This window comes from Arachis hypogaea, chromosome 3, assembly GCF_003086295.3.
Source record: "Arachis hypogaea cultivar Tifrunner chromosome 3, arahy.Tifrunner.gnm2.J5K5, whole genome shotgun sequence".
NCBI classification, from domain to species: Eukaryota; Viridiplantae; Streptophyta; class Magnoliopsida; order Fabales; family Fabaceae; genus Arachis; species Arachis hypogaea.
Genome location: NC_092038.1, coordinates 18,843,379 through 18,861,967, shown reverse-complemented (window position 1 = coordinate 18,861,967; position 18,589 = coordinate 18,843,379). Strand labels below are relative to the sequence as shown.

At 37.8% G+C, this 18,589-nt stretch overlaps 2 protein-coding genes across 3 annotated transcripts; one reads left to right on the top strand and one right to left on the bottom strand.

Annotated features, from left to right (window-relative positions):
* Nucleotides 1-4,786: 4,786 nt before the first annotated feature.
* On the bottom strand, nt 4,787-9,122 carry LOC112789706 (uncharacterized). Of its 2 annotated transcripts, none has more exons than XM_025831723.3 (5): nt 8,600-9,122; nt 7,392-7,855; nt 6,111-7,299; nt 5,851-5,997; nt 4,787-5,700 (listed from the first exon to the last, which is right to left on the bottom strand). In XM_025831723.3, the coding sequence occupies exons 2-5, from the start codon at nt 7,440-7,442 to the stop codon at nt 5,111-5,113; spliced, it is 1,977 nt and encodes a 658-aa protein (XP_025687508.1). In that variant the 5' UTR covers nt 7,443-7,855; nt 8,600-9,122; the 3' UTR covers nt 4,787-5,110. The 2 variants fall into 2 exon arrangements, with proteins under 2 accessions (XP_025687508.1, XP_025687509.1); XM_025831724.3 differs by having other exon boundaries at nt 7,392-7,824; nt 8,600-9,073.
* A 1,345-nt stretch (nt 9,123-10,467) lies between these two features.
* On the top strand, nt 10,468-11,388 carry LOC112773633 (uncharacterized). The gene is made up of 2 exons (XM_025818425.1): nt 10,468-10,654; nt 10,754-11,388. The coding sequence occupies exons 1-2, from the start codon at nt 10,468-10,470 to the stop codon at nt 11,386-11,388; spliced, it is 822 nt and encodes a 273-aa protein (XP_025674210.1).
* Nucleotides 11,389-18,589: the final 7,201 nt, after the last annotated feature.

Here is an 18,589-nt window from a genome sequence, read left to right as displayed (position 1 = left end):
CAATAGCGGATTTTTCATTTGAAATTCAAACCAGAACTTAGAGAGAGAATTTTGTTTAGAGAGAGAGAGAGAGTTGTGGATTGAGAGAAAGAGGAGAAGGCTTGGAAAAAATTTGACCATTTAGGATTCCTAGAGGGACCGTTTTTAAGTGGGATCATGTGGATAAAGGCAGTTTGTATCGATTCAACGACGTTGTTCACGTTGCTGGCGGTATCAATGAAGAGGTAAGTTTGTTTCCTTTATAATATAAAATGTAGTATTTAGGGTATATGAATTAGAATATAGAATTTAAGGTTTGTAGATTAGTATTTGAAATTTAGGATTTAAAATTAAAGATTTAAAATTTTAAATGTAAAAGGTTTGTAGTTTAGTATTTGAGATTTAATATTCAAATTTTAAATATAAAATTTAAGGTTTGTAGGTTAATATTTGAAAATTAATATTTAAAATTTTAAATTTTAAATTTTAAATTTTAAATTTAGAAGGATTGTAGTTTAGTATTTGAAATTTAAGATTTAAATTTTAAAATTTAAGAGTTATAAATTTAAAAATTGGAGATTTTTCACTTGTTCTAAAGTACATTACATTTGTTTTATATTTTTATGTAAAAAGTCATATGTATATATTTTAATAAAATTAGACTTCAAAATAATGTTACGAGAACTATATTTAAAGTTTTAGTTAAAATCGGATAGATAAGATACTCGTAGTGTTTTTGTATCGAATTATAAATTATAGTTAAGACTTGTAAGTATTAGAATTTAATTTAAGTATGGTTATTTTTCTCACATCATGCAATCAAGTAGGTGTATTTACAGTATTCAGAGGCAATAGAATATGTCTTTCCATGAAAGGATCCTACTTTATTTGGAGAGGGCTGGTTTGTACTACTTGACTAGGCTGAACATGTGTTGGTTCTGGTTGGATGAGCCCCCTGGTCAGCGCATTCATTGAAAAGTGGCATCCTGAGATGCACACTTTTCATATGTCGTTCAAAGAGTGCACCATCACGCTGCAAGATGTGGCATATCAGATGGAGTTGTCCGTCGATGAAAAAGCTATTATTGGGTGCCACACAGACTTCGATCAGTTTATGGAGGATGGCAGACCGGTTTGGGAGTGATTTCAGGAATTATTCGGCGAGCTGCCACCACCAGATGAGGTCAAGTAGTTCACAGTCCACTTCCCATGGTTCCATAAGAGGTTCAAGATGCTACCAGCTGATGCGAGTGAGGATACTGTACGCATATACGCACATGCATACATTATGATGTTGCTATCCACTCAATTGTTTGGTGACAAGAGTGTGAATTGGGTACATATTCGGTGGTTGCCATTTGTGGCGAGACTTGACGACATGGGCACTTATAGTTAGAGTTTAGTTGCGTTGGCATGGTTATATCGATGCATGTGTCGGATGGTCAACAAAAATGTCACAAACTTGGTAGGCCCCCTACAGCTACTATAGTCTTAGATCTTCTGGCGGTTTCCCATTCTCAGGCCGCATGAATTTGACGACTTTTCTTTTTCATTGGCATCCAAGTATCAATCGATGTACTGAGGGTTTCATTATTTGGTTCAAGTTACTAACATTTTAGATCCTGGATTAAACATTCATATCACATTATTGTCTTACAGGTGGGCCAATTATTTACCAACATTTGATGGGATGAAGCAAAGAATTATCTAGTTTCGCCTTGAATTGGACCGATTGGGTTGTCGAAATGTAAGTTGTTTGTGTGTGGTTCGAAGTTTCATTACTTGTTCACCGACATATCTGTATATAGTGTTCTAATACTAGATTCCGTTGTCATTTTCAGATTGTGTGGGAGCCTTATGCTACACTTGACGTACTTGTCGTTGTTCATCCAGAGATTCTAGATGAAGAGCACAGTCGGTTATGGCGGGTGGTCACTAGCCTGATATATTTTGCCGTGATTGAGTGACATCAAGTTGATAAGGTGGTCCCACAGCTCAGCGGAGTCACATGTTGTCGTACGTTGGTCAGGAAAAAAGCCCAGGACTCCGCATTTTTTCTTCCACAAGTGCAAAAGTAATGGGCAAGATATTCGAGTTTCTATTTTGCGCGATAGCCAGATGCAAAGTACCGCCATACTTGCCATACAAATGAGTACCGTTGATATTGACCAGCGGCTTGCAATATTGAAATGCCTCAATACAAGGAGAAAATGTTCAGAAAAGACAATGAAAGTACATGGTAGATTCATCAACTTGATCACCAACTCTAACCGCAGAAGTCTTCAACAACGTAACGGTTCCCTCTGGTGGACTGCACACCCAGGATCCAATGGGGTAACTCGGCATAGAACTCTTCTCAATCTCTGTAGATCTGTGCTACTGTCTTTTGTTTCGTCATCCAGACCTTTCTGTAACTAGGCCTGAATCCATAGGTTGCTTCAGTAGCTTCCTGCAAGACCTTTATCATAACCGCTACATTGGCCCTAACCAAGAAAAGATCTTCGCACAAATGACACGATAATCAAGCTATCGGTGATCGCTTGAAATCTAGGTAGCCAATTAAGTGTGAGATCCGTTGTACCTTCTAACCCCCCTCCCCCCAGGTACACTTTTGTTGTCGAAGTGTGATGCGAATCAACCACGTGCAACTTTTACCGAACTCTTTGCATCTTTCATGGTACTTAAGATAATCTGACTATATCACCCTGTACTCAACTCCACGACGGATGTTATTATCCTTTACACTCAACACAACTTCCTCCTTACTTTGGAAATATTGGCCAATGTGAAATTCCATAGCAGTATTTTCCACATGCAATCCTTGACCTCCAACAATATGATCTATGTCTGGTTGTTGAGGATCAGCCAACACACAACCAGGCGCAACGACAGGCATTGGGGTAGAAGCATGATGCGTGAGCATCTTGTCTATGTTTTCCTAGTGAATTTGTACTTAAATTGTTGAGTTTAATTAAGAATTAATTATATTTAAGCCACTATGGATGCTATTTTGAGTTTTGTGCAATACTGTTTATTTTAGGTAGCATTCGGCGGAATGCACGCGTGCGCGTGATCTGGAAGTATCCATGGCGACGCATACGCGTGATTTGAAGATTCGCTCAGCGACGCGTTCGTGTGACCGACGCGTCCGCGTGACTTGCGAAGAAGACCAGCGACGCGTACGCGTGACGTGCGCGATCTGCAGAATTTACAGAAATCTCTGACGTGGATTTTGGGCAGCCTTTTGAACCAGTTTCCAGCCCAGAAAACACAGATTAAAAGCTGCAGAATGGACAAATCAAGTGGTCCCCACCTATCAACTGAAGATCTGTTAATTAATTCGAATTTAAATTCAAATCCTATTTTGGAGGAAAAGATATTATTTTTAGATAATTAGATTTTAAATTTATTAGAATTAGTTATAAATAGGAACTCTGTACATTTAGACAGGAGACAGAGATTGTTACCAGAACCCTTATTTTTCCTCTCTGAACCATGAGCAACTAATCCTTCATTGTTAAGGTTAGGAGCTCTGTCTATTGTCATGGATTGATTTGTTTGATATTTTTAATTTAATTCATGTCTTGATTTATATTTCAATAAGTGTTTTCGTTCTTTATTTTATGAATATAGGTGGAACGGAAATATGACCCATATTCTAATTGAGTTCTTGTAAAACTTGGAAAAGATCTTTACTTGAATAACAGATTGAAAACATATTATACTGAATTTTTAATTGTTTGTATTTAACGGGATACGTGACATACATTCTCCTTATTTGTGGATAATTAGGATTCTTTTGGCATATAAACTAGAAATTGATCATCACCCTCTAATTGGAATTAATTGACCAAGAAATTAGAAATTAATGAGTTTTAGAGGAGACTAAGAATGTCTAAGGAATTAGGGTCTAGTCACATATAGTTTGCCATGAAATTAGATCTTGCATGATTAAATTAATTAGTAATAAAAGTTAATCCGAAAATTAGATAACTCTAAAACCTTAACTGCTTTCTCAAATATTTTATTCCCAACTCATTGCTGCTTGCTTTCTGAAATTTTTAAAGTACTGTTTAATGCTTTTTGAATATCTCAAAACTATTTTCTGCTTGCCTAACTAAGCTTATCACTCAATAACTGTTGCTTAATCCATCAATCCTCGTAGGATCAACCCTTACTCACGTAAGGTATTACTTGGTACGACCCGATACACTTGCCGGTTAGTAGTGTGGGTTATAAAATACCGCACCAAAACACCCCCACCGTAGTCGACTGAGGATTCGGCGCTGATGCTCCGAAACTGTCGACGCCATCTTCCAACTTGGCATTCAGCTTGTGTATTCTCACTTTTAGAAAATTTTACCGACAATGAAACAAAACCTGCATATAGGAATAGGAATCCTGTAGAACAATTTCAAATGATCTTACATCACTTTTAATTTTCCTATCACAAATGTTTTATACTTCACACAATCCTGTAGAACAATTTCTTCACTCACTTTGTCCTACATACCCACAGTTTCTATAGTAATATAAATATTGCAAATGCATTTACAGTTTACAAAAGTTGTATTCTAATAATTTTGATCTCCAAACATTTTAGATAAGTAACTTGTCCTAAAATTGGCCATATTTTAATTATGATCAAGATAGACTTTGTTTAAGAATTTTGAAGTTTCCTTCCAACAGAGAAATTAAATATGCCAAATAACGACGACTGGTCTTATTGAAACAGTTCTAATTTTGCACAGTGGGAAAAAAGGAGAAAAAGAAAGAAAGCAATTATAAATCCGCAAAAGATGACATGTAACTAAATAATTTAATATCTATATTGGCATTTAACAAAGTACTAAAATTATGAATGTAACATTTGCTAGGAATAGGAGAAAACACAGCAATGAACTTGCACCAAACTGCTCTCCGGATGAATTACCAATGATGTTTGGAACAGCGTACTGAACACACACGGATAAATAAAATAGAAGCACAATCTCTGTTTGTTGCTTATTAGGGATTAAAACCACAAACCAAATAAAAAATGGTACTAACTGAAATGCAGTGAGGGAATCAAATTTTCCAATGGAACAGCCTCTCAGACCTACCGCAAGAGTGTCCACACCGTGAATCAGGCTCATGGAAGGCCTCCCAAGTTTGGTACTGTGCTGGTGCTGGGAACATCAAAATGGTTGCGACTTTGGGCTGATGCTTTGGTTTTGATTGGTGGCGGGTAGGCTTGCCTGCTTTTGGACAGTTTTGGTGTCTCCACCCCTTGGCTTCTGCGAGGGTGTGAGGAAGAGGCTGATGGCTTCCGAGAGGCTACAGTACCATGGCTGCCCTTCCTTGATGTCTTGCGATCCGTTCTAAGGCTGCGTTCAGACTGATGGGAACTAATGCCTAGCCGAACTGAACGATCTGTGCCATCCTTCAAAGAGCTTGCTTTTAAAGGCTGTCTATTGTAGTAGACAAGATGGGGAAGAAGGCCTTGCAGATACTTTTTCAGTTGTTCGTCCCCAACATTTTTCTGGCTCGGGTTGCCTTCCAAGCTGATAGCTTGTAGTGAATTATAGTTGGCTGCAAGTTGGCCTAGACACTTGGCTGTAGAAATTTTGTTGAAACGGAGATCAAGGATGGTTAACTTCAAGAGACGGTGTAGACCCTCTACTTCGCTGATCTTGTTCCCGGCAAGATACAGCTCCTTCAGAGATGAACAGGATGCAAGGCCTTTGCAGAAGAGGAAAATATTATGACCAAAATATTGAGGTAAAATTGAGAGTACAAAAAATCAAGATATGAATGAAAATCAATAGAAACATACGTATAGAAATTATTCATAGAAAAAAAGTCTGAATAAAAATTCCGAATATGCCTTACCATGTCCAATTCTTAATATACGGTTGTAGCTAAGGTCTAGGACACGAAGTCTTGTAAGTTCGCGTAATCCCTCTATAGTAGAGATATTGTTTCTTGACAAGTTCAAAACATGAAGGCCCCGGGGAAGAGCACCTGCAGTTATCCTCACTGGAAAGAAGAATGCAGAAGGAAGAAAGTAAGCTAACTAATTCCAAAATATCACAAGAAGGAAGGGCATCAAAACTCAAAATGGTAATGAATGATTTCATTATATTACTAACCAATAGCGTTTCCAGACAAATTGAGCACCTTCAAACTCACAAATGCACTCAGAAATGGGATCACAACTAATCCATGATTAACCAGCTGGGCAGCAGAGGCATTAGCACCAAGGGTAGATATATATCTTTTAGCAGCTTCCATGCCTGGAGTGGCCCTTTGATCTGTGCCAGCTGCAGTCACCCCAATCGTGATGTTGGATTCAACTAAGGAATCAACAGGTTTAGGAACCTCATTTGTTTCATCTAGAGGTGGTTCACAATCCTCCAGACCAATTACCCAATCCTCAATTCGTTTAATCTTAAAATCTGCGTTAGTAAATTCAGAAAGGAAGCAATCATCTGAGGAAGCTCGTTGAAGGGGTTTGATTTCACTTGCATCATCCATAACTGGCATTACCCAGTCTTTTGCTGAATCAGAAAGCGGAGAAGAATCCAAACCATCATCAAGGTAACTCTCCATATGAATCTCATTATCTCTTCTGAATTCATTCTCTCTTTCTTCATCTCTACATTCTTTTTGCCCCATATCTAAAGCATGAAGATCATTGGAAGATCTTGATTTTGAAGAATGATGTTTGAAAGTGTCTTCTCCAGAATAATCCTTAGAAGCTCTGACATTGGGCAGAGAGCGTGACTTCTTCAAATATGGGGTGCCAGGACCGGAACGATCGGTATAGTCACCAGCTAATTCACTAGATAATGGTGTATCAGAATGATCACAAGCATCTCTATCTGAAGGTGAGACAAGACCTGAACTGAACTGATACTCCGACTCGGGATTCTTGTTACACTGATCGCTGGGATCATGCTCCTTTCTGCAAATCGATCTTGGAGACTCATTCTGGCTTCTAGTGGAGTCAATCCAAGGAAAACCAACATGTGTGTCAGATTCAGTTAAGGTATTAGTGAGGTATAGTCCAGTTTCAAGAGAGTGGCTTTTCTTAAGACCCATGGTTTGCAGAACATCTCCGTCGATTTCAAAGGAAAACTCGCTATTCAGATCCTCAGACTTACAAGTGCGCTCAACTGGATCCCAGTTGCTAGATGTTTCATTGTCACTCAATTGCATATGCTCTTGTTCTGCTTTTGGATTTGATTTTCTAGGAACAGATGAACCTTTAGAGACTTTACTTCGGGGACCACCTTTCAATGCCATCATCATTTCTTCAGTATAAGGTGGAACTGTTTTCTGATTGAAAGAGAGAAACACAATGCCAAAATAAGTTTATTAATACCAAGCAATTTGCACTTATCCTATAGAGAAATACATCTTCTGCTTACCTTTGGCTTGTTTACCGAAACATGAGCATGGAAACAAGAAAAACTAAACATTGCTGCAATGATGCTGAGAGCTCTACATATACAAATATAACTTCCTTGAAGGCAGAAAAACAAGATCAACAACAATTTGTGCTGCTTAATTGCTCATCAATTTCTCCAGAAGCTTTAATCAAAGATGCTAAATTTTGCCGAAAACAATAGAAAACTAGAAAGAGCTTCTGGGGACACCCTGAAAGGCAACCTTAGCCATAATCAAGAGTGAGGCCCACTGAAACACGGCACAATCTCCAAATGTCCGATGACCTTGATCTTCGTAGGACACAAAGCAAAATTACTTTCTTGTCATCACCCCACACCCTTCTCGAGGTGCGAGAATACTTATACTTTATTGGAGCGGCCAGAGTGAACGAAATTCTTTTCCAACTAGGAGAATCTGGAGACAAATATGCATATGAGATGCAGGCCTGGTAAATGAAAGAGAATCGAGGATCACTACTGATACAATATTCACACACAGATTATAGCAAAAACCACAAGAACAGCACTAACAAACACCCAAGAAAATTTTTTGGAAGATTGCTTTGAGAGACATATAATAGCGATTCCCAATACAAGATACAACTTAAAGAAACCAGAAGACATACTCTGTCACAGAGCTTGTGACTTTCAATTTAGTGCTTCAAAATTATTCCTTCCTTCTTTTCAAAAGACTGCCTTAAGTTTTCAATATTGATTTTCCCAATTCGGATATTAAATCTTCCTATTTTGTGATTTATAACAAATCTTTACGTACCCTACCCAGGAAATTATATAGCTACCTTAAAACTTTGATTAATCGTCATGAGAAACAAATTTTTAATATGGGAAATTTGGGACCCGATATGTGAAGATTTGAACACACAGCGCCCAGAAATAAAACTTCCACAGGAATTAAACAAGAACTCTAACCTTGTCCATTAATTCAAACACAAATACACCAATATGATGACTAAAAATTACATCTTTGAATCCAACACATGACAGAGCACCTTTTTTCTTAAATAAAATAAAATAACAAATTTATTGCTTAATTCTAAATCCACAGCGAATCCTGAGATTCTAGAAAACCCATAGACTAATTGAAGAAAAAAGGTCCATCAGCAACCAACAGAAAGCATATAAAATCAATAAAATGGAAAAATAATGAGCATAGAATATGAATTGCTTACAGAGAATAATAGAAGAAGACTAAATTATGAGAGGAAGAGAGAGCGAATTGACCGATGACTCTGTATGGAGAGAGAGAGAGAGAGAGAGAGAGAGAGAGAGAGAGAGAGAGAAAAGCAGGCTCTAAATTCCTTCTCCTTCTCTTCTTCTCTGCGCTGCTAAGCTACGCAACGCAACGAAAACAAAAGCATCTTCCTCCGATTTTGCTATGCTATATGCTAAATTGCTAATTACCAATAATAGTTAATAAATAAATTAAATGTGATTAGTAGGTGGTGGTGAATAGCGGCGTTGGGTGCAGTGAAAACTGAAAACCCTAAATCAAAATTCAAAACTGGTTGGAGACAAAGTAGGGTTTGAATTCAATTATTATTGATAAGCATAAGAGAGAGCACAAGAATCATGTGTGATGTCGTTTTTTGTGTTGCTTGAACAACAACCGTGTTATTGGTCCCCCTTTCTGTTTTCCCGTCCGTGAAAGAAGAGCCAACAATTTTGGATAGTCTGTTATTAGCTTCTTTGTTTTTTTTTTTTTTATAAAATAAAATAAATAAATATTTTCTTAAAAACGATTTTCCAGCTTTATTTTCATAAATACGATTTTTTTTAGATTAACAGTAAGTTTGCCGCCCCAGCAAACTCTATAATTTATATAGAGTTTGCCGCTCTCCCAACAAATTTTATGATGAATTCAAAGATAAAAGCAGGTCTATTAGAGATCAAGCAGCCACAACTTCTCTAATTACTTTCTTCCTTACTAACACGTTATCGCTACCATGTCAGAAAATTCATTGCTATCCATTCATTACGATGGTGAAATAGTGTATGATGAATAAGGTTAATTGTTTTTAGATCAGGCCTACCGATAATTACGTATATGACACCGGAAGTCAACAGTTTAACAGCCTTGAAGAATTTGATATTCTATGCCCTCGGACAGTAGGAATCTAAAAGGGTGAAAAAAATTTACTACAGATATCCGACAAGTTAGATGGCAATTTGTTTTATAAAAGGTATGTTATAGTTGTGTTGTCTTTGTCTCTGTTACTAGTATGTTTATCAGACCATCGTTTTGAGCGATATTTTCTATTGTTTTGAATTAGGTACCGATAGGACTTATAAGGTCGTGGCACAACCGATGGACCAATATTCATCTATTGGAATTATACGTGTTTCTTGTTGACTTTGGTGGCCGAGGATCATCTGCAGATACTGTCGATGATAGTCCGACAGGTGGCATTGTTAGACGAACTATCAGAAGGACGATGGTAGATCTGAATATGCCACTTGAAGGTAGTCAGGAGGGGTCTAATGTTGAAGTTCGTAACGTTGACTTAATGGATGACGGTGTTGAAAGTCATGACAGTTCTGCTATCAGAGATCCGATGATGGAGCAGTATGAAGTCAACCCCGATGATGGAGACAATGCTGATGAAGAACCACCCGAAATCCCTGATGATGGTGACGAAGAAGAGGAGATGAACTACTACAGTGACACACAGATTGCTCTCACACAGCCTGCCATTTCTCAACCATATGACCGACCAGATCATTTCACTAGGTTGAATCTCGATGCAATGACTTCGGATTGGTTGTTTACCCAAGGAGGCCCTGAAGAAGACCCGAGCAACGAGTTTGAGGTTGGACAACAATTTGGGAACAAGGAAGAAGTCATGTTGCCAGTTAAGCAGTACAGAATCAGGAGGGCTGTGGAGTACAAAATAGTAGAGAATGACCATTGAAGGTACAATGCAAGATGTATCCAGTTCGGACCCGGTTGTAATTGGAGCATACTTATATCATATCGCCGAAAGAAGAAAGGTGGGAGGTTGGGAGATACACCGATCCTCATACTTGCATGCAAACTTTGATGGGGCAAGATCATCGTAGGTTGGATTCGAAAGTGATTGCACAACACATTTTCACGATGGTCAAGGCGTCGCACAGAAAGGTTTGGCTTGCAAAACAGAGAGTCATCGCTAGAATATATGGCGATTGGGAAGAGTCATACAACGAGCTTCCTTGTTGGTTATTCGCTATGCAGATGTACTTGCCAGGTAATTTTTATTTCCGCTTTATTTATTCACTATTAAATAATTCAGTCTGTGCAAAAAGCCGACTCATGTATGTCTATTTAGGTACTTAGGTGCAACTAGTGACACAGTCGTGGCCTGTCTCCACCGACACTGTGATGTTTCATCGAGTCTTTTGGATGTTTCCACTGTGTGTTGAGGCCTTCAAGCATTGCAAGCCACTTATCTCTATTGATGGCACCCACCTATATGGTAAATACGGTGGAACTTTGCTGATGGCCATAGCGCAAAACGGCAATGCAAACATTCTGCCCATTGCATTCACAGTTGTTGAGGGCGAGACAAAGGAGGCGTGGTCGTTCTTTCTTTCGTACTTATGGGAGCATATTACACCACAACCAGGGCTGTTAGTGATTTCAGACAGGAACAAGTCCATTGATGGAGCACTGAATGTCGAAGGGAGTTTATGGAAACCACCTCATGCCTTCCAAGCGTTTTGTACAAGACACATTGCAGCCAACTTCATGACCCACTTTAAGAACAAAGACTTGAAAAAGGTTCTTATTAATGCAGTGTACTCAAAGTCGCATCGTGAGTTCACTCATTACTATGGTCGTTTGAGGGGCGAAAACATAGCTATTACAAACTGGCTTGAAGAAATGCCACGGTCACAGTGGGCACAACATGCTGATGAGGGACGTCGATTTGGTCACATAACGACCAATAGGAAAAATCTAGGGGGCCAGCAATTTTATTGAATTTTGGCCAGCATGTAACCAGCAGAGGAAGGTGAGCCATTGGATGAAATCTCACACTAATCTCACACCATCAAATCATTATTGATGGCTAGTTGATGGCTAACAATCACCAAAATTGCTGGCCCCCTAGCATTGCTCCGACCAATATCTTCGAGTGCATTAATGCTGTTATGAAAGGTTTCCGCAATTTGCCAATCACGGCTCTTGTTAAGTCAAGTTATTTTTGTTTGGGTGAACTTTTTGCAAGGAAGGGTTCCGAGGCACTGGCTATAGAATTCAACTCGAAGCATGTGAACACTATGAATGTATACCAGTTTGATCGGTCCAGGTCAAACTTCACGGTTGAAGAGTTAGCGGCAGTTTCGGGATCCACTGTGTGATGAGGGCAAGTGTGATTGTGGGTATTTTCAGGCTCTTCATATTCCTTGTCGTCACGTGCTTGCAGCTTGCTCTCATGCCAGGCTTGATTGGAAGCGGTTTGTTAAATGGTATTTGGACTCGGGATGCTTTAATCACATGTCTCCATTACGTAATCTCTTATCGTCTCTGTCTACCACTACAAATGGACCTTCTGTCAATACTGCTAATAGTTTCCTCTTGCACGCAACACACAAGGGTTCTATCTTCCAGTCGACTCTTAAACTTCCTGATACTTATTTTATTCCCAATTTAAACTTTAATCTTATTTCTGTTGGTCAACTTGTTGATCTGGGTTTTGATGTCACTTTTTCTATCTCTGGTTGCCGTGTACAGGATCGTCGGACGGGACAAGTCATCGGGACTGGACATAAGGTTGGAATGTTGTTTGAAGTCGAGAATCTTCATATTCCTCCTGTACCAAATCTATGTGCTGCTTTTTCTCCATCTACCCTTCACTTATGGCATCAACGTCTTGCCCACAGCTCCTTAGGAAAATTGCGTCCTCTTGTGTCTCAAGGTGTTTTGGGTCAGGTTCCTAATGAATCTTTTGATTGCATTTCTTCTCAAACTGCCAAACAAACTGCTTTATCTTTTCACAATAATTCCTCTCTTGCAAGCTCTACTTTTGATCTGATTCACTCTGATGTTTGGGGTCCTGCTCCCACCGCTTCTATGGGAGGAGCTCGATACTTTGTTGTTTTCATTGATGATTATTCACGCTTTACTTGGGTTTATTTGATGACCAATCGCCATGAGTTACCTCAGATTTATATTAACTTTGCCATTATGATTAAAACTCAGTTTTTCAAGGTCATTAAGGTTTTTCGCCGTGATAATGCTATGGAATATCGTGATTCCAAACTCTTAACCTTTCTTGCAGAATAGGGTACCTTGTCTGAGTTCTCTTGCCTTGGTACGTCTAAACAAAATGGATGAGCTGAACGCAAACACCGTCACATTCTTGACTCTGTTCGTGCAATGCTTCTTTCTTCTTCGTGTCCTGAGCGTACTTGGGGTGAAGCTGTTCTTACTATTGTTTATGTTATCAATCGACTCCCTTCTTCTGTTCTTGGTAATGTTACTCCCTTTGAGCGTCTTTATCGTACCTCCCCAGATTATAGTTCTCTTCGAGTTTTCGGTTGTGTCTGTTTTGTTCTTCTTCAGCCTCATGAACATAGTAAACTTGAACCTCGGGCTCGTATATGTTGTTTCCTTGGTTATGGCACTGAACACAAGGGTTATCGCTGTTGGGATCCTCTCTCTAAACGTATTCGTATATCTTGTCATGTTGTCTTCTGGGAGCATCACATGTTTTCTCGGTTCTCCTCCTTTGAGTCTATTCCTCCTACTCAGTCAACTTTTTTTCACTAACCCCAATGTTGACCTTTTTCCTAGTGATGATTCTACAGGTTCTATCTTGAGTCACCCTCCACAGCCTCATGTTCCTCTGCCTTCTCTATCTCCCGATGATTCCAGACTGAACGACGCTCCTACTCTTCCCGTCATGCCTCCTTCGTCCACCCGCTGTTTCAGGGTGAGAAATCCACCTCCCCATCTTCTTGATTATCATTGTTTTTCTACTATTCTTCATCAACATGAACCTAAGTCATTCAGAGAAGCCTCCACAAATCCAAATTGGCAACAAGCAATGCAGGAAAAAATACAGGCACTTGAAAAAGTGACACTTGGGACTTGGTTGATTCTCCTTCAAATTAGGAAATTATGGAAAGCAGATGGGTATACAAGATCAAGACTCGCTCTGATGGTTTTATTGACCATTATAAGGCACGATTGGTTACTCAGGGTTGTACGCAAGAGTATGGTATTGACTATGAAGAGACTTTTGCTCATGTTTCTTGTCTCACATCTGTTCGAGCTCTTCTTGCCATTGCTGCGGTCAAAAGATGGTCTCTCAGTCAAATGGATGTGAAGAATGCATTTCTTAATGGAGCTTTGAAACAGAAGGTCTATATGAAACCCCCTCCAGGTTATCCTTGTCCTTCTGGCAAAGTTTGTCTACTTCGCAAAGCACTCTATGGGCTGAAGCAAGCTCCTCGTGAATGGTTTGACAAGTTTAGCACTACCATATGCGGTCTTGGTTTCACTTGCAGTCCTCATGAGAATGCTCTCTTAATTCGTAAAGGTGACGTGGAGTTGTTCTTCTACTTTTGTATGTTGATGACATGATCATTACTGGAGATGATGCTGATGGTATCTCTAATCTCAAGGCGTCCCTTCAGCATACTTTTGAGATGAAAGATCTTGGTTCTCTCAGCTATTTTCTTGGTCTGGAAGTCATATCCACCGATGATGGCATCTATCTCTCTCAAGCTAAATATGCTTCAGATTTTCTTGCTCGAGCCGAAATTACCGATAGTTGCACTGAGTCTACTCCTCTTGAGCCTAATGTTCGATTTACTCCTATGAATGGCACTGTTTTGGATAATCCTACTCTTTATCGACAGCTAGTTGGAGGACTCGTCTACTTAACTGTCACTCGACCAGACATTGCATATCCAATTCATGTACTTAGCCAGTTCTTGTCAGCTCCTCGTACTACTTACTATGCAGCAGTTCTTCGCATTTTTCGCTACATCAAAGGCACTTTATTTCATGGCCTTTATTTTTCTGCCCATTCTTCTTTGTCCCTTCAGGCATACTCTGATGCTGATTGGGCTGGTGATCCCACTAATCGTCGTTCTACTACTGGTTACTATTTGTTTCTTGGCGACGCTCTCATTTCTTGGCGTGCTAAGAAGCAAACGTTCACTGCTCGATCAAGCACAGAAGCTGAGTACCGTGCCCTCGCTGACACCACTGCTGAGGTTATCTCGATTCGTTGGCTTCTCGAAGATTTGTGTGCTCCTAAGTCATCTCCTACTAATGTTTTTTTGTGACAACCGCAGTGCTATTCAGATTGCCCATAATTATGTCTTTCATGAACGCACCAAACACATTGAGATTGATTGTCACTTTGTTAGGCAACGTATCCTTATTGATGCTATTCGTCTCATTGCTGTTGGAACACTAGATTAGACTGCTGATATATTCACGAAAGCTCATCACCCGACTCATTTCCGGACTTTGTTATCCAAACTCAAGTTGGTATCCTTAGCTCCCACTTGAGTTTGAGGGGGGATGTTAGAGAATCATTAGAGAATCATTAGAATCATTTTAGATTAGTTAGTATCGCTTATATTTATATAGCATATATGTGTATTAATTGTAGGATTCTATGCCTTTATTACTTTGATTCTTCTGGCACGTATATATACCCCTTGTATATTGTATTCTTGATTAACTTGAATAATACACAAAACATTTTTCTCAGATCTCTCTCTTGTTTCTAACAGTACCGATGTGCATAGACTTTCAAAATCATCAAGTATCCCACAATATGGGTTTAGTTTTGTGAATTTTGACACTTTCAATGTTGGTGGATTCGATTACATCTATTTGATTGATAAGTTTATTATTTTACAAAAAATAAATTCATTGATAAATTTCTTTATTTTATCGATTTTTTTAGCATAGTTTATTAACAACAAATCCTTTTTATCTTATTCTATTTTAGATATTATTAAATATCTTGCTGGAATTGAAAGAGAGAAAACTCTTGAAAGCAATCAGAAGTCTATCAGGTACAATGTTATTGAATTGAAAATCGATGATGAGTAATCATTTTTTTAATTCTTTAGCTATATATTTAAACCTTTTATTTTTTATAAACATAATTTTTGACAAATCAATCAATTCCTTCAAAAAAATTACGAATCGAGTTCCTAAAAATATAATTCGTTTATAAGTAGTTTATTTTAAATTCATCTAGATAACATGCAAATAAAAATACGTGTAAGTTGAATACGTACAAATTAGTTTGTTTAGAATATTTTTAAGGAAAAAAATATTTTAATATTATAATATTAATTTTTTAACTAAATTTTTAAATTTTAATTTATAATAGATTGCAATAGCATTGTTTATATTCCCTATGCAAGTATTTCTTTAACATGAATGCTCATCATTGAATGGTTGGTATTTAATAATCATTATTGCTCATGCAGAATGCCCTTCTAGATAGTATGGTTGAAACTAAGAAGCAAACAAAATTGGCCGCTAGAATTTCAACATAAAAATAAAGAATTGAGCATGATAATTGATTCGTTCGATTATTGGGGTGGCCGAGTTTGAGCATTTCCAAGCAAACTGATAGTAGAGTGGAAGAGCTTAACGTTGGCCATAATCAAACACCACAGCGAAAATACATACAAAAGATACTCTAATGCTCAAGTCAGTGATAATGAGTAAGAGTAGTTAAATGAATATAAAAACTGAGAATAGAACTTGGGACTTAGCCGAGGATATTAGCTCAACTTTATAGGAGTTGTTTGACCATTTACTGTGAATAGGTCCTGGTTTGTAGGTTATGTATGATATTTTGTTTTTGGTGATTAGGTTTGCTGAACACGTTTCTTATTTTCAAATGGGTGCGGTCGTTACTGTCTGTTTTCGTGCCGGGCATATTGGCTGGACGATATTATCTACTCACATGCCGAGTTTTTTGGGCGGCCGAGAATAAAGGTGACGTATCAATAATAATTTAAACATGATAATAACTCTTAGTTTAAGTTTATCTACATGATAATAAATATATTATTTTTATCTATATTTTAGCAGCTTTTTAAACAATATATCAATTCAAAAATATTCTGCATTTAAAAATTTTTGTTAATTAAAATGTATAAGATTTTATAGAAAACTAAACTTTGAAATGTTTAAATAAATAGAAGATTGAAATAGGAGTTTATATTTTAAAACAAATATTCATTTTATATTTTACCAACAAATAATAGTTATTTTCAAATTCTAATTCTAATTCTATTTGGTAATCATGGAACTCTATTTAAAATTTTAAAATTTGAAATTCTAACACGAATTCCTAATTAAGCGACTACTTAAAATTTTTAATTTTTAAATTTAAACTTTTTTATTTGTTACATATATAAATTTTTTCTACTCAATTTGTAACAACCCAAAATTTTTGGCAGGTCCAGATCACTACCAGTTGTCAGGTGTTACTTTCCAGTAGCCCTATAAAACTCTAGACTCAATAATATTTACTACATATGAGCCTTGTGTACTAACAGAATTGCATATGTTAGCTTATTTTTATTATATGCTTTTCTTAACAAACCCATTAGCAATAAGCAATAACATCATCAGAGATATACAATATAAAATGAATACCAAACTAATTGTAGAATCAAATGACAACAAGATTACAGAAAAATTTTCATACATATATACGTCTTAAGTTAGTTCATACAAACTTGACACGCTTAGGTATATATATACACATAGACTTATATACAACTGATGACTTTCCAAACTACCTGGTTCATATAGAAAATTCCTAAACTGGTATCCGAACTAACAGAAGAAAATAACAAACCCTATCCCTCGAAGAGCTACCAAAAGTGAGGGAAAGAAGATTCTAAGGAAACAGATACCATCTATCCTATATCATACCACCGCTGAGGCGCAAGTCTACAGAACATCATCTCAGGACTAGTCTCGGGCATCTCCTATAAGGTTTGGAAACACAAGCTCCTTTGGTAGCCTTCTGAATATAACTCTAATAACGGCAGTCAAGTCGAAATTCTCCATCTGGGGGGAAAAGGAAAAGGAAGGGGTGAGAACCTATAGGTTCCCAGTAAGGCAACACCGTAAAAATACATCTCTCTCGTGAAACCTAGAGTTCTGCCTCTATCGTAATAACTCGCTTGCTAAGTCCCTCGGCTACTTCCGTATCACGGCTCAGACATTACTCTATCTTGGCATCTTTCGTTGGGGTTAACGCCGCTCCTTATGCTATTCTCTATGGCTATTATTCCTAGTTATACTATCTTAATGTACACTTTGGAGAAATTGTAATTATACAACTTTAAAACACAAACAAGAATTAGAGAATAGAAAATTGACAAGAAGTAGATAACATGTAGTATATAGAACGAACAGTAAACAATCACAATCAAATGCACAAACAATTTATGATGCATGCATGTTCCTAGTGCAGGCCATGAGCTCATGCATCAGTTGTCTACCCGCAATCCAACGTTACTCGAAGCGAACGCCGAATATGATTTCTTACTATGTTAGTCAGACACATCGGTATCATCATGGGCGAACCCATGTCAGTTAGGATACCTTGGCATCACGGCTACCCGTGTCAGTTAGGCCTCTTCATAATAACATTTCAATGTGCATCACAGTAAGAAACAGTGCTATCAGTTAGGCAAACATTCCCGCATTAGCAACCTTAGGCTATCAGTTAGGCGGACACTTTCGCATTAGCAATTTGGCACAAAGGCTCATTCAAACATACAATTCTCATAAATAATTATCCATTTCATTCCTTAGTTCTCATTTTCTTTCTTTTCATTGTGCCTCCACATCACCATGTAACTAAACATATCTCCGCATCACTGCTTAACTAAACATACCTCCGCATCACCACGTAACTAAACATATCTCCACATAATCCTTCCTAACTTGTTTAGCCTAGTACCTTTCTAGCGACCAATCTTATAACTAATAATTGATATAACAAACGAATTCAGATTCGTGCAAACTTTATGTCTAATTCATATCAAACTTAAGTTTCTAAAGAACTAAGAATCATATTTTTCTAAGCAATCTAACGCCAGCTATTGAGGAAAAATCGAGACTGTTGTTCTAGGTTTATGGAACAACACTTTGCTGTCTTGTTTTGTGATTTTTT

Coding starts and splice junctions, on each gene's coding strand:
- LOC112789706 (XM_025831723.3), bottom strand. CDS start 7,442: ATGTTTAGTTTTTCTTGTTTCCATGCTCATGTTTCGGTAAACAAGCCA. Junction 5,998..6,110: donor TTTGTCTGGAAACGCTATTG/GTTAGTAATATA, acceptor TCTTCTTTCCAG/TGAGGATAACTGCAGGTGCT. Junction 5,701..5,850: donor TATATTAAGAATTGGACATG/GTAAGGCATATT, acceptor TCTTCTGCAAAG/GCCTTGCATCCTGTTCATCT.
- LOC112773633 (XM_025818425.1), top strand. CDS start 10,468: ATGGGGCAAGATCATCGTAGGTTGGATTCGAAAGTGATTGCACAACAC. Junction 10,655..10,753: donor TATGCAGATGTACTTGCCAG/GTAATTTTTATT, acceptor AGGTGCAACTAG/TGACACAGTCGTGGCCTGTC.